Source organism: Odontesthes bonariensis, chromosome 18 (genome assembly GCF_027942865.1).
Source record: "Odontesthes bonariensis isolate fOdoBon6 chromosome 18, fOdoBon6.hap1, whole genome shotgun sequence".
Classification (NCBI taxonomy): domain Eukaryota; kingdom Metazoa; phylum Chordata; class Actinopteri; order Atheriniformes; family Atherinopsidae; genus Odontesthes; species Odontesthes bonariensis.
The window spans coordinates 17,771,063-17,792,772 of record NC_134523.1 but is presented as its reverse complement, the minus strand read 5'-3'; the positions used below and the strand labels follow the sequence as shown (position 1 = coordinate 17,792,772).

Below are 21,710 nucleotides of genomic sequence, written 5' to 3'. Positions count from 1 at the left end.
CACAATGCATGTGGCCCTGTAGAGCTCATTTTCTGATCATGCTCAGAAACGTCACACACTCCTACACGTATGTGCAGAAATAAACTGTCAGCAGGGTGGAGAGAAGATGTCAGAATGTGCAAAAACAGTGGGACAGTGTTGAGTTAGAATGTCAATTGTCTTCTGCTTGAGGTCTGATGTTCAAAACGCGAGTCGCTCTCTTTAAAATAAGAACAAAGCAAAGTACCTTTTTGGAGGTGTACTTCTGCTTGGGGACTACAGTGCGGAGCTTGTGGTCCAGCGGCTCCCTGTTCTCCAGGTCCTTCACCTTGTAGATCCTCACCAGCCAGTGCTCCGAAGTGAACGCCTCCTCCAGGTGCTTGAACTTTATGTCCTTGTTGCCAATCTCAGCGTTGCGCGTCCGGTCGAAGCCAGGCGGCGTTCTGAAGTCCAGCTGGGAGAGAGGCGAGGTCATTAGTCGACAAAGAGCTGTGGTTGCGAGTCCGTCATTACATTTATACACTGTCATTATGAAGAAACGGATGAGAATCAAGCCCACTCTGCTGACTGTGGGCTGAATATTTAGTGCATGTACAACCAGTGGCTGGTTAGCTTAGCTTAGCAGAGATACCTGAGAGAAAGGCAAAAGTAGCCACTCTTTTAAACGGATTATTAAAACAAGATACAAATGTTAATTCATGCAAATCAGAGGTGCTGATGGGCTCATTTTACTACTTCTAGACAGAGGAGGCCCAGCTGTCTTTATCCGTTTCTGTCTTTAATTAAAGATAATCCAAATGACTGGTGGTTGTAATTTTTGTGGAATCGCTGTCAGCAATTGTTCAAAATTAATTTTTAAACTATTCTCTTCAGATAAAACAGAAACAAAAAAAGTAAAGTTACAATATGAAAATTCTCCTGTATGGCTACATTCACACTGCGGGCAAAAGTGGCCCCAGATCCAACTTAATTGCCCATAATTTTGGCTGCGATTGCACAACAGCTTCAAAATTGATGCACACGCTGACATGTGTAGCGTCCATATTAACTTCCATAAACGCTGCATGTGACGTCATGTCGTCTTCTGTGCATGCGGGTCACTTCAAGGCCGTAGGCCGTTCACACTGGAGTTGCATTTAAATTATAATGCAAAAAACCCCAAAACAAATCAGAATTGAGCTTTAAACCCTGCAGTGTGAACGCAGCCCGAGACAAAGAAGCTATTTTTCAATCAGTCACAGCCCAAAGCTGCTACACCAACTTAAAGTTTAAGGTTAACGGATTTAAACCAAACAAGTGCAACTCAATTATAAAAGATAACCACTATGTTTGACAGCACTTTGATAACACTGCTGTGTCTCCCCCTCCAGCATTTCCATTACGTTTTCTCTCAGCCACTTAACAACCTCTTGAGTCTCTGGTTCTGTTTTTAAAGCTTTTGACTGCTTGTCCTTTAAACTGCGCTACACTTAATGTGGCCATCTCTCATCAATTCTCACAGCTATAGCCTCCCTTTAAAAGCCATAAATTGTATTTTCTTTACTTCAGTCTCTTCATATCTCTGAATCTCCCCCCTGCTCTCCGATAGCAACTAAACTTTAGTCTCCTAAGTTACGCATATATTAGCAAGGGCTCAACTTATCGAACTTGTGCAAATTCGAAAGGAAATAAATGAGACAGTGTTGAGGACATCAAATTAATAAGTATGCTGGTTGATTCCCATTTACAAAGAACTCTTCTTTTCATCGAACACACATCCAGTATTAAGGTTTAAAGCAGCAACAAACTGCATTCTCAACTATTCTGTACCATGGTTCAGTCTTATTGATGTCCTCTTCAGTCTCGTTTTATTCCTGTAAATCTAATCTGCTCCCCGGTCGCTCTGCAGCCTGACCTCAGTCAGCTGCACTGAGCTTCTCGCCCTCCTTCTTCGGATGACGGCTGCATCGATTCTCCGAGCTGCATCTACGGCAGGGCTGTGAGCACCTGACAACATGCATCCCTCATCTCTCCCCTGCTGCCTGCCACATTTAGAAGCATCCGCCAATCCTTCATACTTCCTCCGATAGCCTTTCTTCCAATCCCAACGCCTTGTTCAGAAAAGCAGCTCCTTCAAATCCCCTACTGTCTGCGTGTCAGCCAGCTCTGCTTTGAAGCTACCGTCCCAGGAATCGTACACCTTTAGAGGTGACAGCTGCTCATTATTCCCTAAACAAGATGTGTGCTGTGCAAACTACAGTGACGGTGCTTTTCCCGCCCGTCGGGTTTCCGATCACGATGCAGAGATGGAACTCGAAGTGAGTTATAACCCCCGAAAAGGATTTGTTCCAAGCAGTTCCAACGACAAACAGTGTTTACTCAGAACCCCCCCTCACCTGCATTTCACCAAATCGATAATAGGACATCTTGTACATGAGGCAGTTGAGCAGAGTGGGTGAACCGGCCTTGTCAACTCTGAACTCCCCCTGAGGAGTGAAGTAGTCGCTCTCCTGAAGAACAAAGGGAGACAGGTTTGGGGGAAATGATTACAGGAATGAGCAGACAAAGCAGGCAACAACAAAAACAACAAACACCTCATTAACTGGATGAAGCAGCAAGTTTGAGCGGCCTGTGCTTTTCACATGTTGGCCTGAAATTCTTTTAGTCATGCGAATATAAAACATTTCTGTCTCACTGAAATGATGCTCGTCCTGACAAGAAATCGACCCAAAAACCAAAAAAACTGAAATATTTCAAATCTCTTCCAAACAACTGTTTCAACACAACTGCATGTTTAACTATCTAAAATCATACACAAAACTGACTTCATGCAGTCTGCGTGTGTCCTTGTGACTTTTTTTGCTTCCCGTTCAGTTCAAATCAACCGTGTATTCATGCAAAGCAACTCGTAACTATGGTAACACCTAAAAATTTGACAGCAGAGATTTCCCCTGACATGCAATTGGGTTAAAATTGGTTTAAAAATAAAAACAACAAAAAAAAATAAACGTGGAGCTCATGTCCTCATTTGAGTATTTCGACAGATCGTCATTAAAAGTTAATGGGATGTTTTTCACCCTGTTCCTTCCAGAGATGCAGCCTTCACTAATAAAAAAGGGATTTATTTCTGAAAGACGCTCTTTATAATGAGAGGTGCTTTTGTTGGTTACTCTAAAAGCATTGAGAAAAGTCGGGTGGAATAAATGTTAGAATTACAAAAACAGCTTCAAGCAAAACTGATTATAAACTTCAAGAAGGCAGATTTCCCTGCCGAACTGCTGGTTCTGCCTAATAAAATATCAAATTTACTCTTATTTTTGTATAAATTCAGAGTAAACAAAGTTTTTCCCCCCTTTGTTTGGACATGAGTGAGTCTCACAGCAACAGTGAAAGTGGCCTAAATGAGGTACGCCTCAGTGTCACAGATGCGTCTCTATCGTCCGAGCTGCCTCTTTTTTTTTTTTAATCTTTTTATTGAGAAAAAGAAACAAGAGTAGTGACAATGACTTATTGGTAAGGTTACATAAGATTTATCTTTTTCTTTCTTTTTTTTAAAACGCACAAACCACCCCGACTGGACCAAAAATAATAAAGAGAGTAATAAGAAGGTTTTAAGACACAAATAAACGAATAGGATTTCACTGAGGGATAGTATGACTACAGAGCTCCGCATGCCGGGCCAAGTGTGCTATAGTGCGGGCTCGAGCCACAAGACTCTAAAGACTACTGACATCTTCTAGCTCAGTCTATCAGTGTGTTGGAAGTTCTTGAAGATTACTAAAGTATGACAGAAGAGGTTCCCAGACTGACTGAAATTTGTCTGAGCCTCTTATTGCAAATTTAATCTTCTCCAAATGCAAAAATAACAGAACATCTTTTAGCCATTGTGCTGCAGTGGGTGGGATATTTGATTTCCAATTAAGTAATATTAGTCTTCGTGCAAGCAAAGAAACAAATGCTGCGATGTCGAGTTGCTTCTTAGTCAAGCTTATGTCCTCATTTGGGACACCGAATAATGCAATCATTGCACAAGGTTGTAAAGTAACTCCAAGGACATTAGACAGTACGTCAAATATGGCAGACCAGTACCCAGACAGCTTACGGCAAGACCAAAACATATGTGTCAGATCTGCCACAGCAGCATGACATCTGATACCTTTTCTCCTTTTTATGAGCAACAGAGCATGTTTAAGAGGTCTCACACTCACCCTGATGTCTTTGGGGTGCTCGCCCTCGGCTATCCTCACCATCCACAGGAACTTGTTTATGTCGTCACCCGAGTAGCCGATTACGCCTCCAAAGATGATCAGCACATAGTCCACATCCAGTGACCTCATGATTTCGTAGGCTGCGCTCTCATTGGACGACATGGCCTTCCCAACCTAAAAAAAGCAGCGATGACAGATGACAAGTTAGACGATAATTGGGGTTTCCTGTTACACGCGGAGCTTCAACACAGCGGTGGCAGAAAGGAGAATTACTGAACAGAGATCCATCATGCATCCTCTATAATTACATTTCCTGTAGAGCGATGCTGCCGAGACAACAGGCAGCAGGTAGAAAGCAAGACGGAGTAAAGCCAGAGGGCTTTTACAGACTTGACTAAAAGAAAAAAAACATTCGTCTACATTTAGCGGCGGAGAGAAAAAGATAAATGCGACCCACAAAAATCTGACAGCAATTAACTGAAAGCCCCCTACAGTGAAGATTCAACGGGAAAAGTTTAAGCACCCGAGATTATCTGGCTCGTTGGAGGGAGCGGTTTTATACAATGTGGCAATTACGTAAAAGATTTCACCGAAGCTCCTGCTAATCATCCGCTTCTCTGTACAGTCATGCGGTCAGCAAAAGAAGATGTACATAAAAAAAATTCACAGGACAGGAACAGAGAGGTCTTACCAGAGCTATGTGACTGTTGTTCCATGTGTTATTATCTACCAGTGTGGTCCTGTTGGCCATGCCGGCTATCTGGTAACCATAGTCCCACCATGACATCACCCGTGCGTGCTCGTCTGTATTCTGTCTCAACCAGTAATAGGCCTCCCTGAAGTCATCGAGGATGTTCCGCGTCCTAACACAGAAATGAATGAACAATGTTAACAGGCATGTGTCCACGGAGGCCGCTCGTGTTTCAGGTCTGGCTTTGAATCAGGGGGTCAACAACAGATGAAAATTGAGCATTCGTGCGTCAACGTCGCCTCACATTTTCAATGACAACGTCTGGAATTTACCTCAAAAAGCAACAAAGAGACCAAAGCAATTAACTGTTGTGGTGGTGTTGGTGCGACATCAGTGTTTGTCTGTTTGTGTGTGTACACAGCAAACTGACAGCCCTGCTGCTCCCATTGTGAGAACCCCTGTAATACCATAAATATATGGATGAGAACTTGTGGCTCTACTATTTAGCCTTCAATATTTCCTTCCCAGCACTTTTACAGAATAATTATGCCTGTGTAGTGACTCAGAGAGAATATCATATCAGCTTTGTAACCAATTCAGAGATGGTTCACAGATGTTTTCCATAACCTGGAGACACTATGTTAAACAATCATATCTGAGCTTAGGGCTTCACATATCAATATTTCCATTAGCCTTGTGAAAAATACATGCTTTCGCGCTAACCTGCTGATCTCAGTCCTGCATACATACAAATACATGTGTGAAAATTTGCATGAAAGGTGGAGGAACAAATCGTCCCGCATTATGAACCATCACTCGGGACTCGACCTCTTGCAGTTATCTGACACACAAACACGGCGTGGGTGCGCCCGCATAGCTCTTACCCGTCGTGGTTGTACGACGCCAGCACCACACTGGGACTGGAGTAGGCGTTGCTGGTGACCCAGGTGCAGTGGACGGCAAACATCATCAGCAGCATCAACATGAGCATGGAGACGATGGACTTGATGTTGGGACCCAAACCCTCCTCGGCTTTCTCCTGCTCGGACACGTGCTTGCGCACCTTGCCAGCCTGCAGGGGGAGACCAACACTCTTACGTCCAGATATATGAAATATTGAACGGAATAAATGAATAATCCAAAGAAATGATGAAAAGTCTTCTTTTGCATGCATAAAGAGACACTGCAGGGGATGGAGACGTGAACCCGGAGGCGAGTTAATATCGTTTTACCGAAGCAGGGAATTTTAGATGATAACACCTCCAGTTACTTCCTCTGTGGTCCACGTGTCGGCTGAGAGCCAGCGAAGAAGAACACGTCTGATATTAGTCGCCGATGAGTTAAAGTGAAACTTACATCAAAACTGTAAATTACTACAACTAAGTTAAAAAGGCACCGATTCCAGAAAATGACTCTGAAGTTACACTTAATATTTCATAACTGTGGTGTGTGTGATAATTGCTTTTAAGTTGATTTAATGAGAGGCGTTTGTAAAGGAGACCATCACCTCTATAAGACTTAGACAAAGAAGCTACTTAATAAGTCATTTAACCAAAACTGCATGCATGTGGCAAAATCTGCAATTTCAAAGGCAAAAAGCAGGAGATTTCAGGCAGTGGAGGAACTGATTTTACATCACGGTCATTTTGCAGATGCTTTTATCCAAAGCGACTTACAATAAGTGTGTTCGACATCGGTAGGTAAAAGAACTTCAGGTCACAAGAAACCACAAGTGCATTTCCTTCCAAAAACCAACTGACAATGTCAAACTTTTACTCCCTCTTAGACAGGGATTTGGGCACTTCAAGTACTGGACCAGCCCTCATTTCCTAATGTTTTGCTTCCAAGGAGCCAGACCACCTTGTAATCTTTCAAACTGTTCTTGAGTAATAGTTCTCCAGGCTTTCTGAGGGTCTCTCAAAGCTTCTCTTCCATGTTCCTTTGGTCATTGGCTGCTTTCGAGTTCTTTTACCTGACCATTCATTCATTCATTGAGCTACTGAACAATGACCAATGAATCAAAAAAGGGCACCCGACTCAAGTAATTAAGCGATGTTGTGTAACTTCCAACTTTGAGCAAATTTAAAAATGTATATAGACACTTTGCTACGAGCAGCCTTTCACAGAAGCAGAAATTAGGCTGGCAAAATTGCTGTTTTCTTTTCTAAACAGTGTTGTTGAAAAGGACAAACTCACACCACACACACACAAATTAAAAAAAAAAATCACTCCCACAGCAGCTGCAAATGCTCGATATTTCCTGACACGTCCATAAATCGCCTCTCCTGCTGATGTTATATTACTTGGGTGCTGGGTTGAACATTTCAGCACGAAGTCCGGAGTGAATGTTGAAGACATTTGCAGTCTCACAGGCCACCAGTCTGGAACAACTCTGGAATATTGCAGGACTGCAGTGCGTGTGTGTGAAAGCGACACAGTGTGACAGACTTAGAACAGCATTTTTTTGCACCGACCAGATGAATCTCAACGAGCTACAACTTGGCATAGTTTGCAGTGTGTTTTGGGGAAACTGGAGAAAGACAGAAGTGGGCAGATGGGCATTTACATACTTTTTTTTTTCCCAGGGAAAACTTCAAATTTTCCACTATAATATTTTATTTCCAGCCTTTGATTAAACTAGAAACAATAGAATAAAAATCATTTCAGATGTTAAACCTTCAGATTCTATTAGAAATGACTTACGTAACCCTTCATGCTTATGAATATCTTTTGAAAATGCGAGATAATCCAGGCTTTAAAGGCAAAATGGTGCATATTGTGCTCCAAATCGTAATGGATTAAAGTGATATTGCTGAAAAAAAAAAAAGGGGGGAAAAATATCCAGCATACACCTGACACAGGACCAGAGAGATGCATCTGGACCTTCAGTTGACCCATCTACTGTTCACCGAAGCCTCATCAGAAATGGTTTCCATGAAGGGTGGCTGTCAAGAAGCCATTTTTAAGGAAGGGAAACGGGAAGAAAAGGCTGAGCTATGCCAAATGACACAAGAAGTGGACTGAAAATCAGTGGCAACAGGTCTGATGGAGGGATGAATCCTCCCCAGAGCCCGGACCTCAACATTATTGAAGCAGTGTGGGATTATCTTGACAGAGAACAGAACAAAAAGGCAGCCGACATCCAAAGAAGAGCTTTAGGATGTCCTTCAAGAAGCCTGGAGAACTATTCCTTAAGACTACTTAAAGAAAGGACATGTAAGCTTGCCTAAGAGGGTTCAAACTTTGCTGAAGAATAAAGCAAGTCTTACCAAATATTGACTTTCAAGCTCTTTAGTACATTTTTTTGTCCAATAAACTGTAGTTTCTCTTATGCTTGCACATTTCAGTAAATTGCTGCATTGGTTTCTTGTAATAAAGGATCGCGGGGAGGTTCCGCACGGTTGTCTAGTTATAAATTCAACAAAGTGAGATGGCTGCAACTATGGCAGCAGCGTCAAACAGTTGCTGCTGAGTCACAGTTTACCCAAATTGTTACGGAGTGACAAGGCAAGCTGACATATATGCAAATGATTATTTGAAAGATTATGTGAAAATGTGGGACAAAAAAGAGAAACATTCTTCAGTTAATGCTCATGACTGTTTTGGGTTAAAGATTAAACAGGATGTCCTGTCACAGGACAATCTTTAGGGACACTGGTGCCATTCCACAGTTATTCCATGTTATGCCTTGCCTTGTCGTAGAGATTCCCAGAATTCCTTTTGTCGTCCTCGTCGCTGCTGTCTTCCGCGGGAGGTTTCTCCCTCTTCGTGTCGTCTCCCATGTAATGCTCAAAGACGCTGGAGAAAGCCACCGCTGACAGCATGCACACCACCGGAGTCAGCGTCAGCATCAGCCTCACCATCACGCCGGCAAAGTAGACGGCGCTGATGGCGTACAAGGCCACTGGAAGGCAGAAGAAAGAGGTGGTGGGTGAGAGGCGTTTACAGGGAGAATGAGAGGCAGAAAACAAAGCAGACAAAAAGGTCAGACGAGGAAAAGACAGCATGAATGGAAAGGAGAAATAGCAACTGAGTCAGTGTATTGAAAATAAGAAGTGAAAGAAAGAAATTGAGTTGTAAAAATAAAGCAGCCCAATAAGCCTCCATTTTTGCAAATCCCTAAAAGGGGAAAACACCGAATGCTCCTCGTCCTTGAAAAGTGCCGACCCGGCTCAACAGGTACATGGCTAATCGATATCTGGAACAGGCTAATTAAGTCTGAGATGGAGACAGATTGCAATGGATGTCTTTAGCGCTCAAAAGTTCTCTGCCCTTCATCCAGGGTTGCCTTTCTCTGCAGACATAAAAGTTTTGTGAGGTAGCTCAGTCAATCTCCTTTCCAGGCTCTCACTATCACAAGGAATACGAAGGAAAGTTCGTCAGTCAGGGACATGACCCCGAAGTATTGTAGTTACGAGAGGTGGAGGGGCAATAAGTTTTTTGGGGTTTTGTTAGCATTAAAGCCTCTAAATTTGTTCAAGTGGAAAGAATAAAATTCTGAACTTATGTATTTATGTAAAACACAAACCCTTCCAGCACTCTCGCTCTTTTTTGTTGCATCACAATTATCAATAAATATATTCACCGTCTTAGTTTGTGATGTTAGAATGCCAGCGTCCGCCAAGTGGAACCTAATACAGAACTAGAAAGAGCTGTTCCTGCGAAACAGCAGTGAGAATGCTTATGAGCTGAATGGGGATAGCTGACCATGCTAAAAAAGCTGAAAATAGTTCAATTTTAATAGTAAAAACTGTTGCTACGGTATTGGTTGAAGGGATTTTGTGATTTTTGTGTACTACCAAACTTAACATTGGAGTTAGTCAGAGAATTTGAGAGTTTGATCTCGGTTCAAGGCTCATTGCTGAAATTTTGTAAATGTGAGCTCTTTAGTAGTTACATTGGCTGAAAGAGCACAATTTTTCCTACATTTTAAGGTATAATTGCCTTAAAGCATTCTCACTATAAAGTTTTGCTTCCTAACAGCAGCTAGGTTTCCCTAGCTAGGAAAATCTTTAATCGGCATTCAGTCCAGAGTCAGAGGACTCTGCAGGAGTCGCAGCTATTTCATTGTCTCCATCTCTGATCGGCACTGATGGGAGCAGAGCACCTGAGTACACACGCCATTTTAGTGCCCCGACTTTGGGCTCCACGTTTTCTTTACCGACGTCCAAGTTCACAGACGGCAACGTCTCACATGAAGGCTTTAAAAGCTGAGAGCAACAACTTGGTGAAAAAAATAATTCACTAGCAAAATTAGAAACTGTTGCCCAACACAGCCTGCAGGATACAATACAGTCCCATCCCTTCAGGTTGTCCTACCCTGAGAGGGGGGGTAGTTGTAGCTTTTGGACTGTACCCCTCGGAGCAACGGGGGTAAACACGATAATAACGGCAATTAGAAAGCAGCTAATTAAAGTAAAATATTTAAAGAGCTTCGTACCAAATACGCGCTCATCGTTGATGTTCTTGATGCAGAACCATAGACCTGCTGGAAAGGTGCAGACCAGGATGTGGAGGTCGAAGAAGAAGGACACCCATGTGGTCGGCTGGTGCTCTGAGACGGAGGCTATGATGGGGATGTGGATCTTGGCGTAGCTGTGGTGAGAAGGAGGGAAAAACAGAGAGGTTGTAATTCAGGTTGTGCACTTTGGGAGTCCTGAGACTAATTATACATTAGATCCTCCTGATTAAGAGGAAAAATGATGTTTTTGCTCATCTACAAACGCAAATCCAAATTCGGCACGACAGAGAAGTGCTTAGCTGTTCGTTTCTGAGTTGAGCGGCCCCTCTTCGTCTGTGATGGGCTTTTAAACAACAGCTTTTATGCGCTATTAAAGATGTCTCTCTCTCTCTCTCAATTGTTTTGTATTTACAGCTGGGAAAGAGAAAACAGCACATTTACGAATTTAGTATCGGTCTCCAAAGGAGGAAAGGAAAAAAACGAAAACAAAACATCCCCATTCTGCTTGGATCGGCAAATCCAGGTGGGGTTGGGTGGGGGACTGAGTGGGGTGTGCTGTAATATCCCACACATTGCAAAGCGTTTGGGGAGCCGGGGTGCCTGGTGCATTGTTCAACACAGCCTGTGAGGTAACATCTTTCCCCCTCGGGGATGTTGCGGGCCGGGTTTACAGCCGCATCAGGAAACGCACACGTGCACCCGGCTGAACAAGTGTTCCATCGACAGAGAGAGTGTGAAGGTCAGCGGAGCTTACCCGGTATCCCAGAGAGAGTAGAAACGACCACTCCACGGAGCAATGTAGCCTAGAGACAGAGAAGACAATCAATGCTGTTTTAATGCTTTTCATTTGAGACGGCAGACAAGGACTGTTGGCAGGCGTGCGGGAAGCTCGTTGAATTGTAATACTGTACAGTTGTCCAATATGAAGTCCAATACATCGTAAAAGGCATTTTTATTCTTTAATTTGGCTGTTCTTTTGTTACAATAAATTGCCGTCATCTATATGGAAAACTCAATAAACCTGTGCAGCTTGGGGTAAACAAGAGGAAATATTACGCGACCAGCAGGTGAGAATAAACCCGCAGCAGAGACTGCCAGAGAAAACACAGCAAGCATTTCCAGTTCAGTTAGAAGTCAATGAAAAGGCTGCAGGGAACATCCTCTGGGCTCATGACCAACGCCATGCGCCGTTGCTCCGTTGCTGTGATGTTCTCGATAAGGGAAATAAAGATAAAGAGAAGAGCTTTGCTTGTTTTATAAATGACCAAAACCGATTTAAACTGAAAGTATTAAAGCTCCATGATGATGCAATCCAGTAACTAAACGCATAAAACAGAAGTTTTCTGATAATTAGAGTTTAAATAGGAAAAAATCCTCAGTGTCAATGCTGAAAAGATATTTTATTGATGCTACTTCATTAGTGAAATTGACTTGTTTATAAATATAACTGAAACCATTTAAGCTGTGGATTAGACTGCACGGGGCATTTATGTGCGCATACAAGTCTTCTTTTGGTTCGGCTTTGATCTGGAATATATTTCAGCTCCGTGTCCTCAGGGCTCTTCGAGCCACTCCAACACAGACTCACATCTGTAAATAAAGCCCTATCCAAAAATTCTACACTTGCCCGGCATGCTTGCACTAACATACGGTATATCTGTGCCTTTGCTGTTGATATATTCTGAACAAGATCGGGGGAACTCTCTAAATAAGATCCTACAAAAAGTATCAAACCAAAAAAAAAAAAAAAAACAGCAGTTAACGAAATGGGAGAAATTCTGTGAGGCAATTTATAGGATGGGACTGATTAAGCCAATCGATACTTGGCTCTGGTGGTAAAGATACTGAGGAAAACCAGCCAGCTTCTGTGTTCCACAGACTGAGGTCAAAGCCTGACTGAGTCGTGTGCAGCCTCACTGCACAACGGGCACAGCACCAAGCCGTCACCGAGTCCCACTGCTCCGCTCAGATGGCAGACAGAATGCGGGTGGCAGTCGGTATCTTTTCAAGTGACTGAGCAACTGCGTCCACATGAGTCACCAGTCAGTACTGGTGTCGTAGATGTAATGCTCCACCATCTCGTTGCACTGGGCAAATGTCTCGCTCCAATGTTTCCATGAGTTAGAGCAGCAGAATGTTGCATTTAAACATCATGCTGCTTACACTCAGCAGAAGGTACATGTGCAAATAACACCAAAGAGAATGTTAGCCCTCTTTTTACTTTAAGGTATTTAAGCATCTGAAATAAAACCCAGCTACATAAGAAGTAAAGCTATTGAGACTATGTAAAGCATTTCAAAATTGCCTCTGTAGATGCAGAATAATCTGGGCTATACGGACGTTTTTATCCATTATTTTTAAGCATTTTTCAAAACAGGGATTTAATTCAAAAGGAGTGAAATAAAGGTCAATTAAATGAGAGGATGCAACATTTGAAACTGGTCAGAAACCCTCAGCCGTATTGCAGCGTGGCCACAAACAGGCTGAAAACAACAGAGAAAAACATTAACAGGGGCAAAGTTCAACCAGCTGGCTGCACGTGCAAAAACACATTTATCAGTTCAGAAAAAGGCGCTTGGAGGAGCGCTATCCCCCACCGACGCTCAATAGATCCTCAACACGCAAAAGTGCAGCACCCATATCGGTTACTGTTTGTTTATAATCTGCCTTCCAAGTTTAATTTCAAGACAAACAGAGCGCTGATTAGCAGTCCACTGGGGAGGCGCGGAGGTCAGGCCGTCAGGGGGGCGTGGATGGCTACGCTGCCACGCTTGGCTAAAAAAGGAAAACAAGATATGAAATGGCTGAAATCCCAGATCTGGATTGCCGTCAAAAAAAATTGTCCACTGATCGTTGCACCGAAAGCCCAGCTGCCCAACATCTCAGCAAAATTCAGGGCAATTTTAGACACACGGGGCTCTGAAATGTACTTTTTGGCTCTTGTGCTAAAATCAAACGAATCAAGAAGTTTGTCTTTTGCTTTTTACTAGTCATAAAGTGGCATTATGTATAATATTACTTAAAGTAATTACCTCCAGTTGTTGGTATGTAAACCATCCTTAACATCACTTCAAAGAGACAATCATGAACAGATCTGTTTCACAATTTCATTCTGAAGTCTTACCACAAAAACAAATTAAATGAGTGCAATTCTTCTAAAACATCAGGCATTTTGGACAGAAAAGCTCCAAAGGCAAGTAACTGACCGAGTATGTAACAGTGAGGGTTCACATTATCCATCAATCATGGTCGCTCGTTCGTATCGTTTGTGCAGCTCTGCCCTCAACACAGAGTGAGGTTTTAACACGCGATGCAACTGCGTGATGCAGATTAAATCTTTTCCCGTCCTCTCAGATGGCCGCAACTCCTGAGTCTGATGCTGCTGGAGATTCTTCCATTTAGAACTGCACCACACCCTTTTGCTTTCGGTCGCTTGACCTTTTTTTTTGGGGGGGGGGGGGGGGGGGTTAATCTCGATTCGAATAAATTTGAGTTGATTGGATAATAGTAGCATTACAATGGATTTGATCCTAATTGGCTTGAAGTGGACTGTGTCTTCAAACTGCCTTGAGATGACATTTGTTGTGACTATATAAATAAAACTGAATTTGAAATCGAGCTACACCCGCAATGAGTTCACCACAAAAAGTAATGATGGATGGATTTTCTTTTTAGCCGCAAGACAAACCTCAAGCAACAACAGCGAACACACACAGCACGCATTTCAGGTTGCTCTACTTATTTTAGAGGCTTTTAAGCTAAAACAGGCCTCAAATAAAAAAGCATGGCGTCATTTCAATGAATTTACCAGCAACCCGACCCCAATTTCTCCATTAAAAACCGACTTGTTAACACCCTGCCTTAGTGTTTACTTAGGACCCTGGTACATCATGGAGCTACAAACCTGTGTATGTGAGATAGATGACTGTGAGGAAGACTACACCAGCAGCAAGAGAGACCCCGAGGAAGAAGAGCGTCTGGAACTCCTGTCGGGTCAGCCTGTCCTTCAGGTACTGCAGGAAGGCGTAGGCTTGGAGCAGAGCAAACACACCTGGGGAAAAAGACGGAGACCGAAATGAAAGACTGAGTAAACACACAAAGGAAACTGACTGAATGTTTGAGGAGGCGCTGATTGATGCAGCCTCCTGCAGGGTACAGAGCAGGTTTGTGCAGTAAAGGATCACTGTTGTCATTTTGGCAGAAATTCTCCACAAAGCAGTCCACAACATCCCTTTTGGCTATTCAGGCAGATGTGAAAGACAAATACCACAGGACAACATTTTCCAAATGCATGAGGCAGATTTGTGTAAATAAGCCCTTCTTTCCCCTGGCCTCATCTGTCTTTGGGGCCCAGTCAGTCACACTTCTTTTCTCCTTTCCTCTGCTCTGCCACGTTCTCGGGGCTGTTTTCTCCACTGTGCCGCTTTGCTTGGCTGGTGAATTTGATGTAAAATTTTAAACCTGCGAGAGTGCTGGTTTCGTTGTTTTTCGTCACCTACCATCCTACCGTCTCAAATCGTGTGTGAAATGTCCCTGCTCCTCTGCGAGTCAACCACTGCCCGCTGAGGGTCTCACCTGCTTCCAAGGTTAAGTCCCTGCCTGTCTCCTGGAGAGAAGCCGCGGTGCTAACATGCTTGTCAGTCCACACCGCTCCGTTTCCTGCCTAAGGAGCTGACATATCAACGACACCAACAGGTCTGCGGCTCTGTCACTCTCTTCACGTCTCCCGCTGCACCCCATGAATGCTGCCACCAGATGTTCAGAGCAGCTGCTACCCTGATGACATTAAGCAACACTTGCTCACTCAGAAGAGTGGAGAGCAAAAAATTTCTTTAACGTCTACTCTCCAAGGCCTCTCAAAATACTGTGTCTTCAGACAATCCTGAAAACACAGGCACATCAATGTAGACCCACTGCAGGTTATGCCAGTTCTCCAAAAAGGCTTTGCCTGGCATCCAAAAGGTGCAGAACAACCGGCAGAATACAAGACGACGCAGCTATCGTCCCTGTCGGGCCGAGGATAGACCCACTTGAGAGGTGAAACTCTGTAAGCTTTAATAAACATCCCAGAAGCCAAAATGAACAGCACTTCAAACACCACACCCAGACCTACGTTATCAAAAGGTGCTTTCATACAGTATATCTCTATTCTAAAAGAATCCCAGGTCAGACAGTCAGAGTGCGACCACCGCTGTCAGCACAAGAGGAATCAACTCCTGTTACAGCCAACCACACGTCCTGCTAAAAAGTAGTTAATGAGTGCAGTCAGCCCTCGACTGTTTCTGCTGAGTAAGGTTTGGAAAATACTCTTTTATTTACTCATTTCCTTTTTAATTTGCTTCTTATTCCTATTTAGAAGATGGTCATTCATTAATATCTCCATTCATTTTTGCACAACAGCAGCTATCCTTCAAGCTGTGACTGAATTCTTCATAAAAGTACACAAATCATTTCACTCAGACATCCTCAAAACTCTTTCACAGCAGATAATATCATTAACTGATGAGGCTATTTTTAAAAGAATGCTTTTTTTTCAAATCATGTATTTTATTTGATCAATAACACAAATTGTGAGAGAATTGGGAGATTCCTAAAAAGCTACACACGGGGGTGTCAGAGTCCACCATGTGATGCGTCTGAGCGACTCACGTTAGCAGAAACGAGCAGTAGCCAATGAGATTTTGTCATTAGCTATAAATCCGCCTTTAGACATTCACGACTGGTTACTGATAGAAAGGAAGTGCCATTAATTGGGTGACATATCGTTGTGCAGGAGACTCAGAGCTTTACAACGATACCGGTCATGACAGACTTCAGTAAATAGACGAAGCTCGGCATGGCGAGTTGGAACGCTAACTTTTTGGGAAATTCGGGCGAAACGTACTGCCGCGAGTAAACAAAATGTAATAAAATAAACATCTTAATTTATGTTTTCAACATTTTCTTTAAGAACACATATTGAAGGAGTAAACTGGCCCAAAATCTCAAAATTGACCACTGCATAATTAAAAAACTGTTTTTGCCTGCAGTGTCTCGCCTTAAAAAGAAAATCACTTCAAATGTGCTTCCCCAGTGAATGACTTGTGTCAAACAGCCGGCTTAATAACACTGTAACTAGAAAAAAATAGTAAGCTCTGTGGTATTAAAAAACAACCCGTTCCACTGTGATTTAAGGCACATGTATATGAACAGACAAGCCTAACATTAAACCTGCAATAACTGCCCACATGAGAGAAAAACTCAGAGTTAAAAAACAAGTGCTTCTTGCTGCTTGTGCCTTCAAGTATTCATGACATTTCATTAAAACTGACTCATAACTTGGAATAAAGGCAGCAGCACTTCCCCAAGTGCGGACTTCATTGCCAGGTGAGAAGGTATTTGTGAATAATTTTCCATAGGGAACCTGTTCTTTCAAAAAGATGAACAACTGCAGGCAGAGAGGGCTTCACTTACCGGCAGCAGCCATGTGCTCGCTGGTCCTGATTGGCTGGAAGCCGACAAAAGGAATCTGCATCGAAAGTATGAGCCCCACGATGTAAAAAGTGCTGTAGGCTGTTGGGAAGGGGAAAGAGGGGAACAATGGGAGACCAGATTGAACATCCAACAATGAAAATTAATTGCAACCAACAACAAGAAAAAAAAGTGGGAGGAAAAAAAAGAAACTGCTGTCGCACTCAAGTTTGGGTTCCACCAAAAGCAATCAACTTCAATAGAAGCGTTTAAAGTCTATTGATTTACACGCTCACCTCAGAGTAAATACAAAATCACTAATCTAATGTCATTTACAGTGAAAATGGGAGTTGGCTCCGCACAGTTGGGCAGGGAGGCCTGGAGTGTGACGATGCTGCAGAGAGTGGTGCTACTACCACCTCTGTGGCTCGGGGGAACCGAGTCGCAGACACGAAGCTTAATTAAGACTTCATCCTCCTCTTGAAGAGTCTGCCTCGTTTTTTGAAGTAGTTTGCGACCGCCCGCGGCAGTCTCTTTTTCACACATCTGCTATTGACTCGACAGAGAAAGAGATGAATTGCGAGGGAAGCTGGAGACTCGATTTTTGCATCTTCCTCATTTAAGACCAAGACACCTGGCTCTGAAAGGAGGAGCTGGGGAAGAATAGCGCAGGTGCTCCAGAACCTAATGTCTTTTATGTTCTCAGAATATACCAACAACTGTATTTTTTCATCTTTCATTTACCATCAAAAGGTGTATGAGGTTTGTGCGCTCAGGGAGCCGATATCCTTGAGAAAGACTAAAAGCAGAGCCAGATTTTCCGCCTCATCTAGCAGCCTTGCTTCAAACAGAATTTCAGTTTTGAAGAAGTGTTTGGAGACGAAGCAAAGGTATGTCAAACCTCTCTCACTGTGAAGAGGCCATAATGTATTTCAAAGCTCTCAAAGACGATGCTTTGAGAGCACAACACATCTAAATCATCTATAAAATGATCCTTGGCATGTATCATTTATCTTGACCACGACAGGAGTGCCTGCCGCGAACACAGCCAAGTTGACGACTGACGTTTGGATGGTCTGGAGGATTGAGGCTGAGCTCCCTGAGTCTGTGGATAACGCCGGAGCTCCCACATGTTTGTGTAAAGCCTGGATGTTCCCAGTAATAAACAGGTTGACCTCTGGTATTTGCAAAAAAATGTCTACAGAGTGCTGACTACGAAATGTTTGTGGTTGTCAGATGAGCGTTGGCGTGACTGGGCATTGCAGCTTGTTTAATTGTAAAGTGCTCAGGCAACAATAGTTGGAAACGCATGGGAAGGAGCACTGATTCATCTGTTTATTGCAACATTTCTATTCCACTGAGAGGGTCTGAAAACAAAGTCGGCCTCGATTTCAGCTATTCTATATAGGGGGGTATAAATAGCGAGTGAAAGGAACTGTTTGGTTTAATTGCTTGTGCATTGTGTGAACCTTACCGATATAGACCCTTCTGCTGTAGCGTTGCATTAGCAGCAGCACAAACACATGCAGAGGAATCAGGTTGATGATGAACACATAACCTCCCCAAGCCGACACCTAGAAGACACACACAAAAAAACCCCACAGAAATGTCAGTAAATATACTCTGAACAATGAAAGACCGAAGTTATTTACCATTATTATCATTCTTTTTCTTCTGATTAAGTTTAAGCGGACACAAAGTGCTACAAACATCATGTTCAACTCGGTGAGGGATGCTCATTTATAACAGGGGACAATTGTTAAAAAGACACTTCCAATTGTCTTTCTTGAGCTTGTTGGAAAAAGTCATGAGTTCTCCTGCAGAGAGCACCAAACCAAGCTTGTATGTCTCCATCAATAACACTGCAAAGGTCTTAGCAGCCCACGCCGTCTCTTTCTGGCCTTGCACACAAAGTGCTGCAAGTCCAGGAAAGATGGTGGGAGAACTTTGTAAGACTGGTGCAATCTGCTCCGTTGAGCTTGACGGCACCGTCAAAAATAGAAGTGCAACGGAATGATAGCGAGAGACGCTGCTGAGAGGCTACGTGGCGCGCCCGGCGGGCGCACTCTCATTGACTAGAGTGTCAGCGATCAGCAACGGTGACCGCGGGGCAGCCGTTACGTCCCCTGTGGAAATTGGGCTTAAGGTCCAGTGTTTCCTCTCTGAAGCTCCTTTGGTTGGCATTCAAAGAATTTGACAAGCTCTTACCGTAGCTGCGGCTCAAAAACTTCTTGGTCGTTTGACTCAGTTAACAAACTTCCTGAGCGCCCAAAGTTCAGTAAAGGGGCGCAATGAAAATCCAATATACATCCTCAGATAACCGGTGGATATTCCGCCAAAGCAGGAGAGTCTACATCCAAAAATAAAGGAGACAAATCCAAAAGTGAAACCTAAAGAGGAGCCAAGAGTTCTCGCAGAGAACAGACCTGGTCTGGTTCATATACACTCTCAGAAATAGGGGTACAGTACGAGTCCTTTTTTGTCCCCTGAGGTACAATCTATACTAATGTACCCCCTAGGGTTAATTATTGGACCCATTAAGGTACCTATATGTACCTTTTTGAGGGTCCAAAAGGTACATACATGTACTCAAGTGGTAAAAGGTACACTTGAGTACATATGTGTACCTTATTTTCTAGATGCTGGGGTACAATAGACAGTCTGTGTTAGGCTACTTCAGTATAAGGGTACAAGATTGCCACCAGAGGTACAAGATTGGTCTCTGTAAGGTACAAATCACAAGCGTACAAAACTATACCTTCTAAGGGTACTGCCCCAGTGACAAGCCATCATACCGCTAAAGGTACAATTCTGTACTTTATTTTCTGAGAGTGTATAGTAATAATATGTCAGAGAAACTGCAGCTAAAGACTGAATACTGACGTAGCAAATAGCTCTTTGCTGCTGGATCAAAGCTTAAATGATCCGATATTGGAACTTTAAATGAGGAGCAGCAAGAAGATTTAAAACTTAGTTGAGCATCAAGCTTAAGAAGGACCCCATAGAAATATTTCTGTTGCTTATTTTTGACTTCACACGTCAAACCTCAGAGGCGTTGAAATGTCATGAGAAGCCCATGACTATTCATTTACAAACCTCCATCAACCCTGAATGTGCAAACTGAAGTCAGGGTGTGAGGCATTTCTGATTTAACCACTTAACTTCAAATGTCCTCCGACTTCAAACCCACTTCAGGCGCAAACAGCGGTTGTTTAAATCTCAATAAGTCAGCCAATTACTTGGAAAACAAACGAAATTGTCTTTTATATAAAATGCCAAACAGTGCAGAGATTTTCAGAGCTGAAGATAATGTCTCCAAAAGTGAACTCCCACCCCCCGAGGAGTCATTGGATGGATGCTAAGACATCTTACTGCCGAGGCGCTGTTAAGACAAGCACACAGCCATAAAAACACTGAAGTCTACACTGTCTATAAAAACCAGGCAATCACATTTTACATGTTAGATGTAAAATATGAGATGCGCCAATAACTTTAAAAGCTCCACTAAAAGTAGACCTCAGCTGCTGCTGGGGTCTGCTGAGGATCACAACACTGGATGCGTGAGCCATTAAACAACTCCACAAAAACACAGCTGACAACTTCTCAATCGTCTGCGCTGGTCTACAGAAAAGGGCAAACGGAACAGAGAGAGCAGAGGAAGGAGATGAGGTAAAATAATGCAGAGAAGGCAGAAAATAAAAGATATGTGCTGGGATGTTAAAGCCAGAGAGCAGCAGAGAGAAAGGGCGAATTACACAGTAGAGGGGATTACATATAAGCAAAGTGTTTGATCAATTTTCCCAACAACTCTTCAGAAATATCCTCTTTGCACCTGCTAAAGACGATAAAAAGAGCATTCATTACACTTTAAAAAGAACAGGGGTAGGAAGCGTGTTGTGTTTAATTGATTGTCAAACATTAATATTCCGCATTAAGGCAGAGAATAAAGAAAAACAAAATTATAAATGAGCTCTTTGCTGCCGCAATTATCTTTTGGCAGTCATTTGCATCTGTTGTCTCAGATGGTAACAGCCAATTAGGAGCATGTGAACCGTAACGTGAATGAATACCAGAGATGTCTTCAATTTAGGACTCATTTTCAGTGTTGACACAGGGATCGCTGATCAAGACGGTTGTCGACTCGCTGGGAACTAATTGAAACCGTGACAGGAAACGCAGCGAGAGGCTACCAGCGACACTGTTTGACTGAACGCGCTATCTGCTGTGTTAACGTTTTATGCTTGTTGGGCCGAGTCAGGAAAAAAGGATGCGCAGCAGGACTATGAGGAAGCCTGTGGGAGGGCTTGAGAAACTAAGCACGATTCATCTAGTAGATCAGGTCAACGCTAACTGCAATCTACAGAAAATATCAAATCCACTGCATGTGCAACACTGACTGAGCAACACTGCTCTCTGCTCACAGGTGACGATGCGGCAGGAGTCGTAACGCAGAGACGAGATAAACAAGCCACCTTTGAAGTCTAGTTAATTCCCAACAGCGACATAGTCTTGGGATAGACCTGATTAAAAAAGAAGGGCTCTTTAAAATATTGATCTCTGAGTTAGACTCCCTGACAGTGAGGAGCATTGTTGACTCAATGTCAAGGTTATACAACACTTTTTCAAAGGCTTGTTTATCTCAATGGAAATAAGAGCGAGGCTCGATGTATTGCCAGGAGGATGGAGGATAAAGACGAGATAAATTCATGTGGTAACTATTGGCGGCATTCAGGGCATTTCTAATAACCAGTGTGAAATAAATACTGAATGAACAGTTCTTTATTGCCGTGGTATGGGCATAGGATAGTTAGCAGAGTGCTTTAAAAACAGGAAGAAGCCAGAGTCTACAGTCACGTTGACACCTTGTGCGTTTGTGATACTCTGCAGGGGGATGAGCGACAAATGTTGCCGTGGACATCAGAGTGCCTGGCGAATTTATGTG

At 43.1% G+C, this 21,710-nt stretch overlaps 1 protein-coding gene across 1 annotated transcript in view; it reads right to left on the bottom strand.

Annotated features, from left to right (window-relative positions):
* The window catches only part of LOC142368160 (dolichyl-diphosphooligosaccharide--protein glycosyltransferase subunit STT3B), an 83,208-nt gene that overhangs the window by 3,604 nt on the left and 57,894 nt on the right, over positions 1–21,710 (bottom strand). Inside the window, exons 5-15 of the mRNA XM_075450254.1 lie at positions 18,243–18,342; positions 16,772–16,870; positions 14,223–14,369; positions 11,073–11,121; positions 10,298–10,452; positions 8,550–8,761; positions 5,742–5,929; positions 4,858–5,029; positions 4,167–4,340; positions 2,355–2,468; positions 227–433 (exon numbers count right to left, since the gene is read on the bottom strand). Of these exons, the coding sequence (XP_075306369.1) occupies positions 227–433; positions 2,355–2,468; positions 4,167–4,340; positions 4,858–5,029; positions 5,742–5,929; positions 8,550–8,761; positions 10,298–10,452; positions 11,073–11,121; positions 14,223–14,369; positions 16,772–16,870; positions 18,243–18,342 (1,617 nt within the window). The remainder of the gene's footprint in view (positions 1–226; positions 434–2,354; positions 2,469–4,166; positions 4,341–4,857; positions 5,030–5,741; positions 5,930–8,549; positions 8,762–10,297; positions 10,453–11,072; positions 11,122–14,222; positions 14,370–16,771; positions 16,871–18,242; positions 18,343–21,710) is intronic.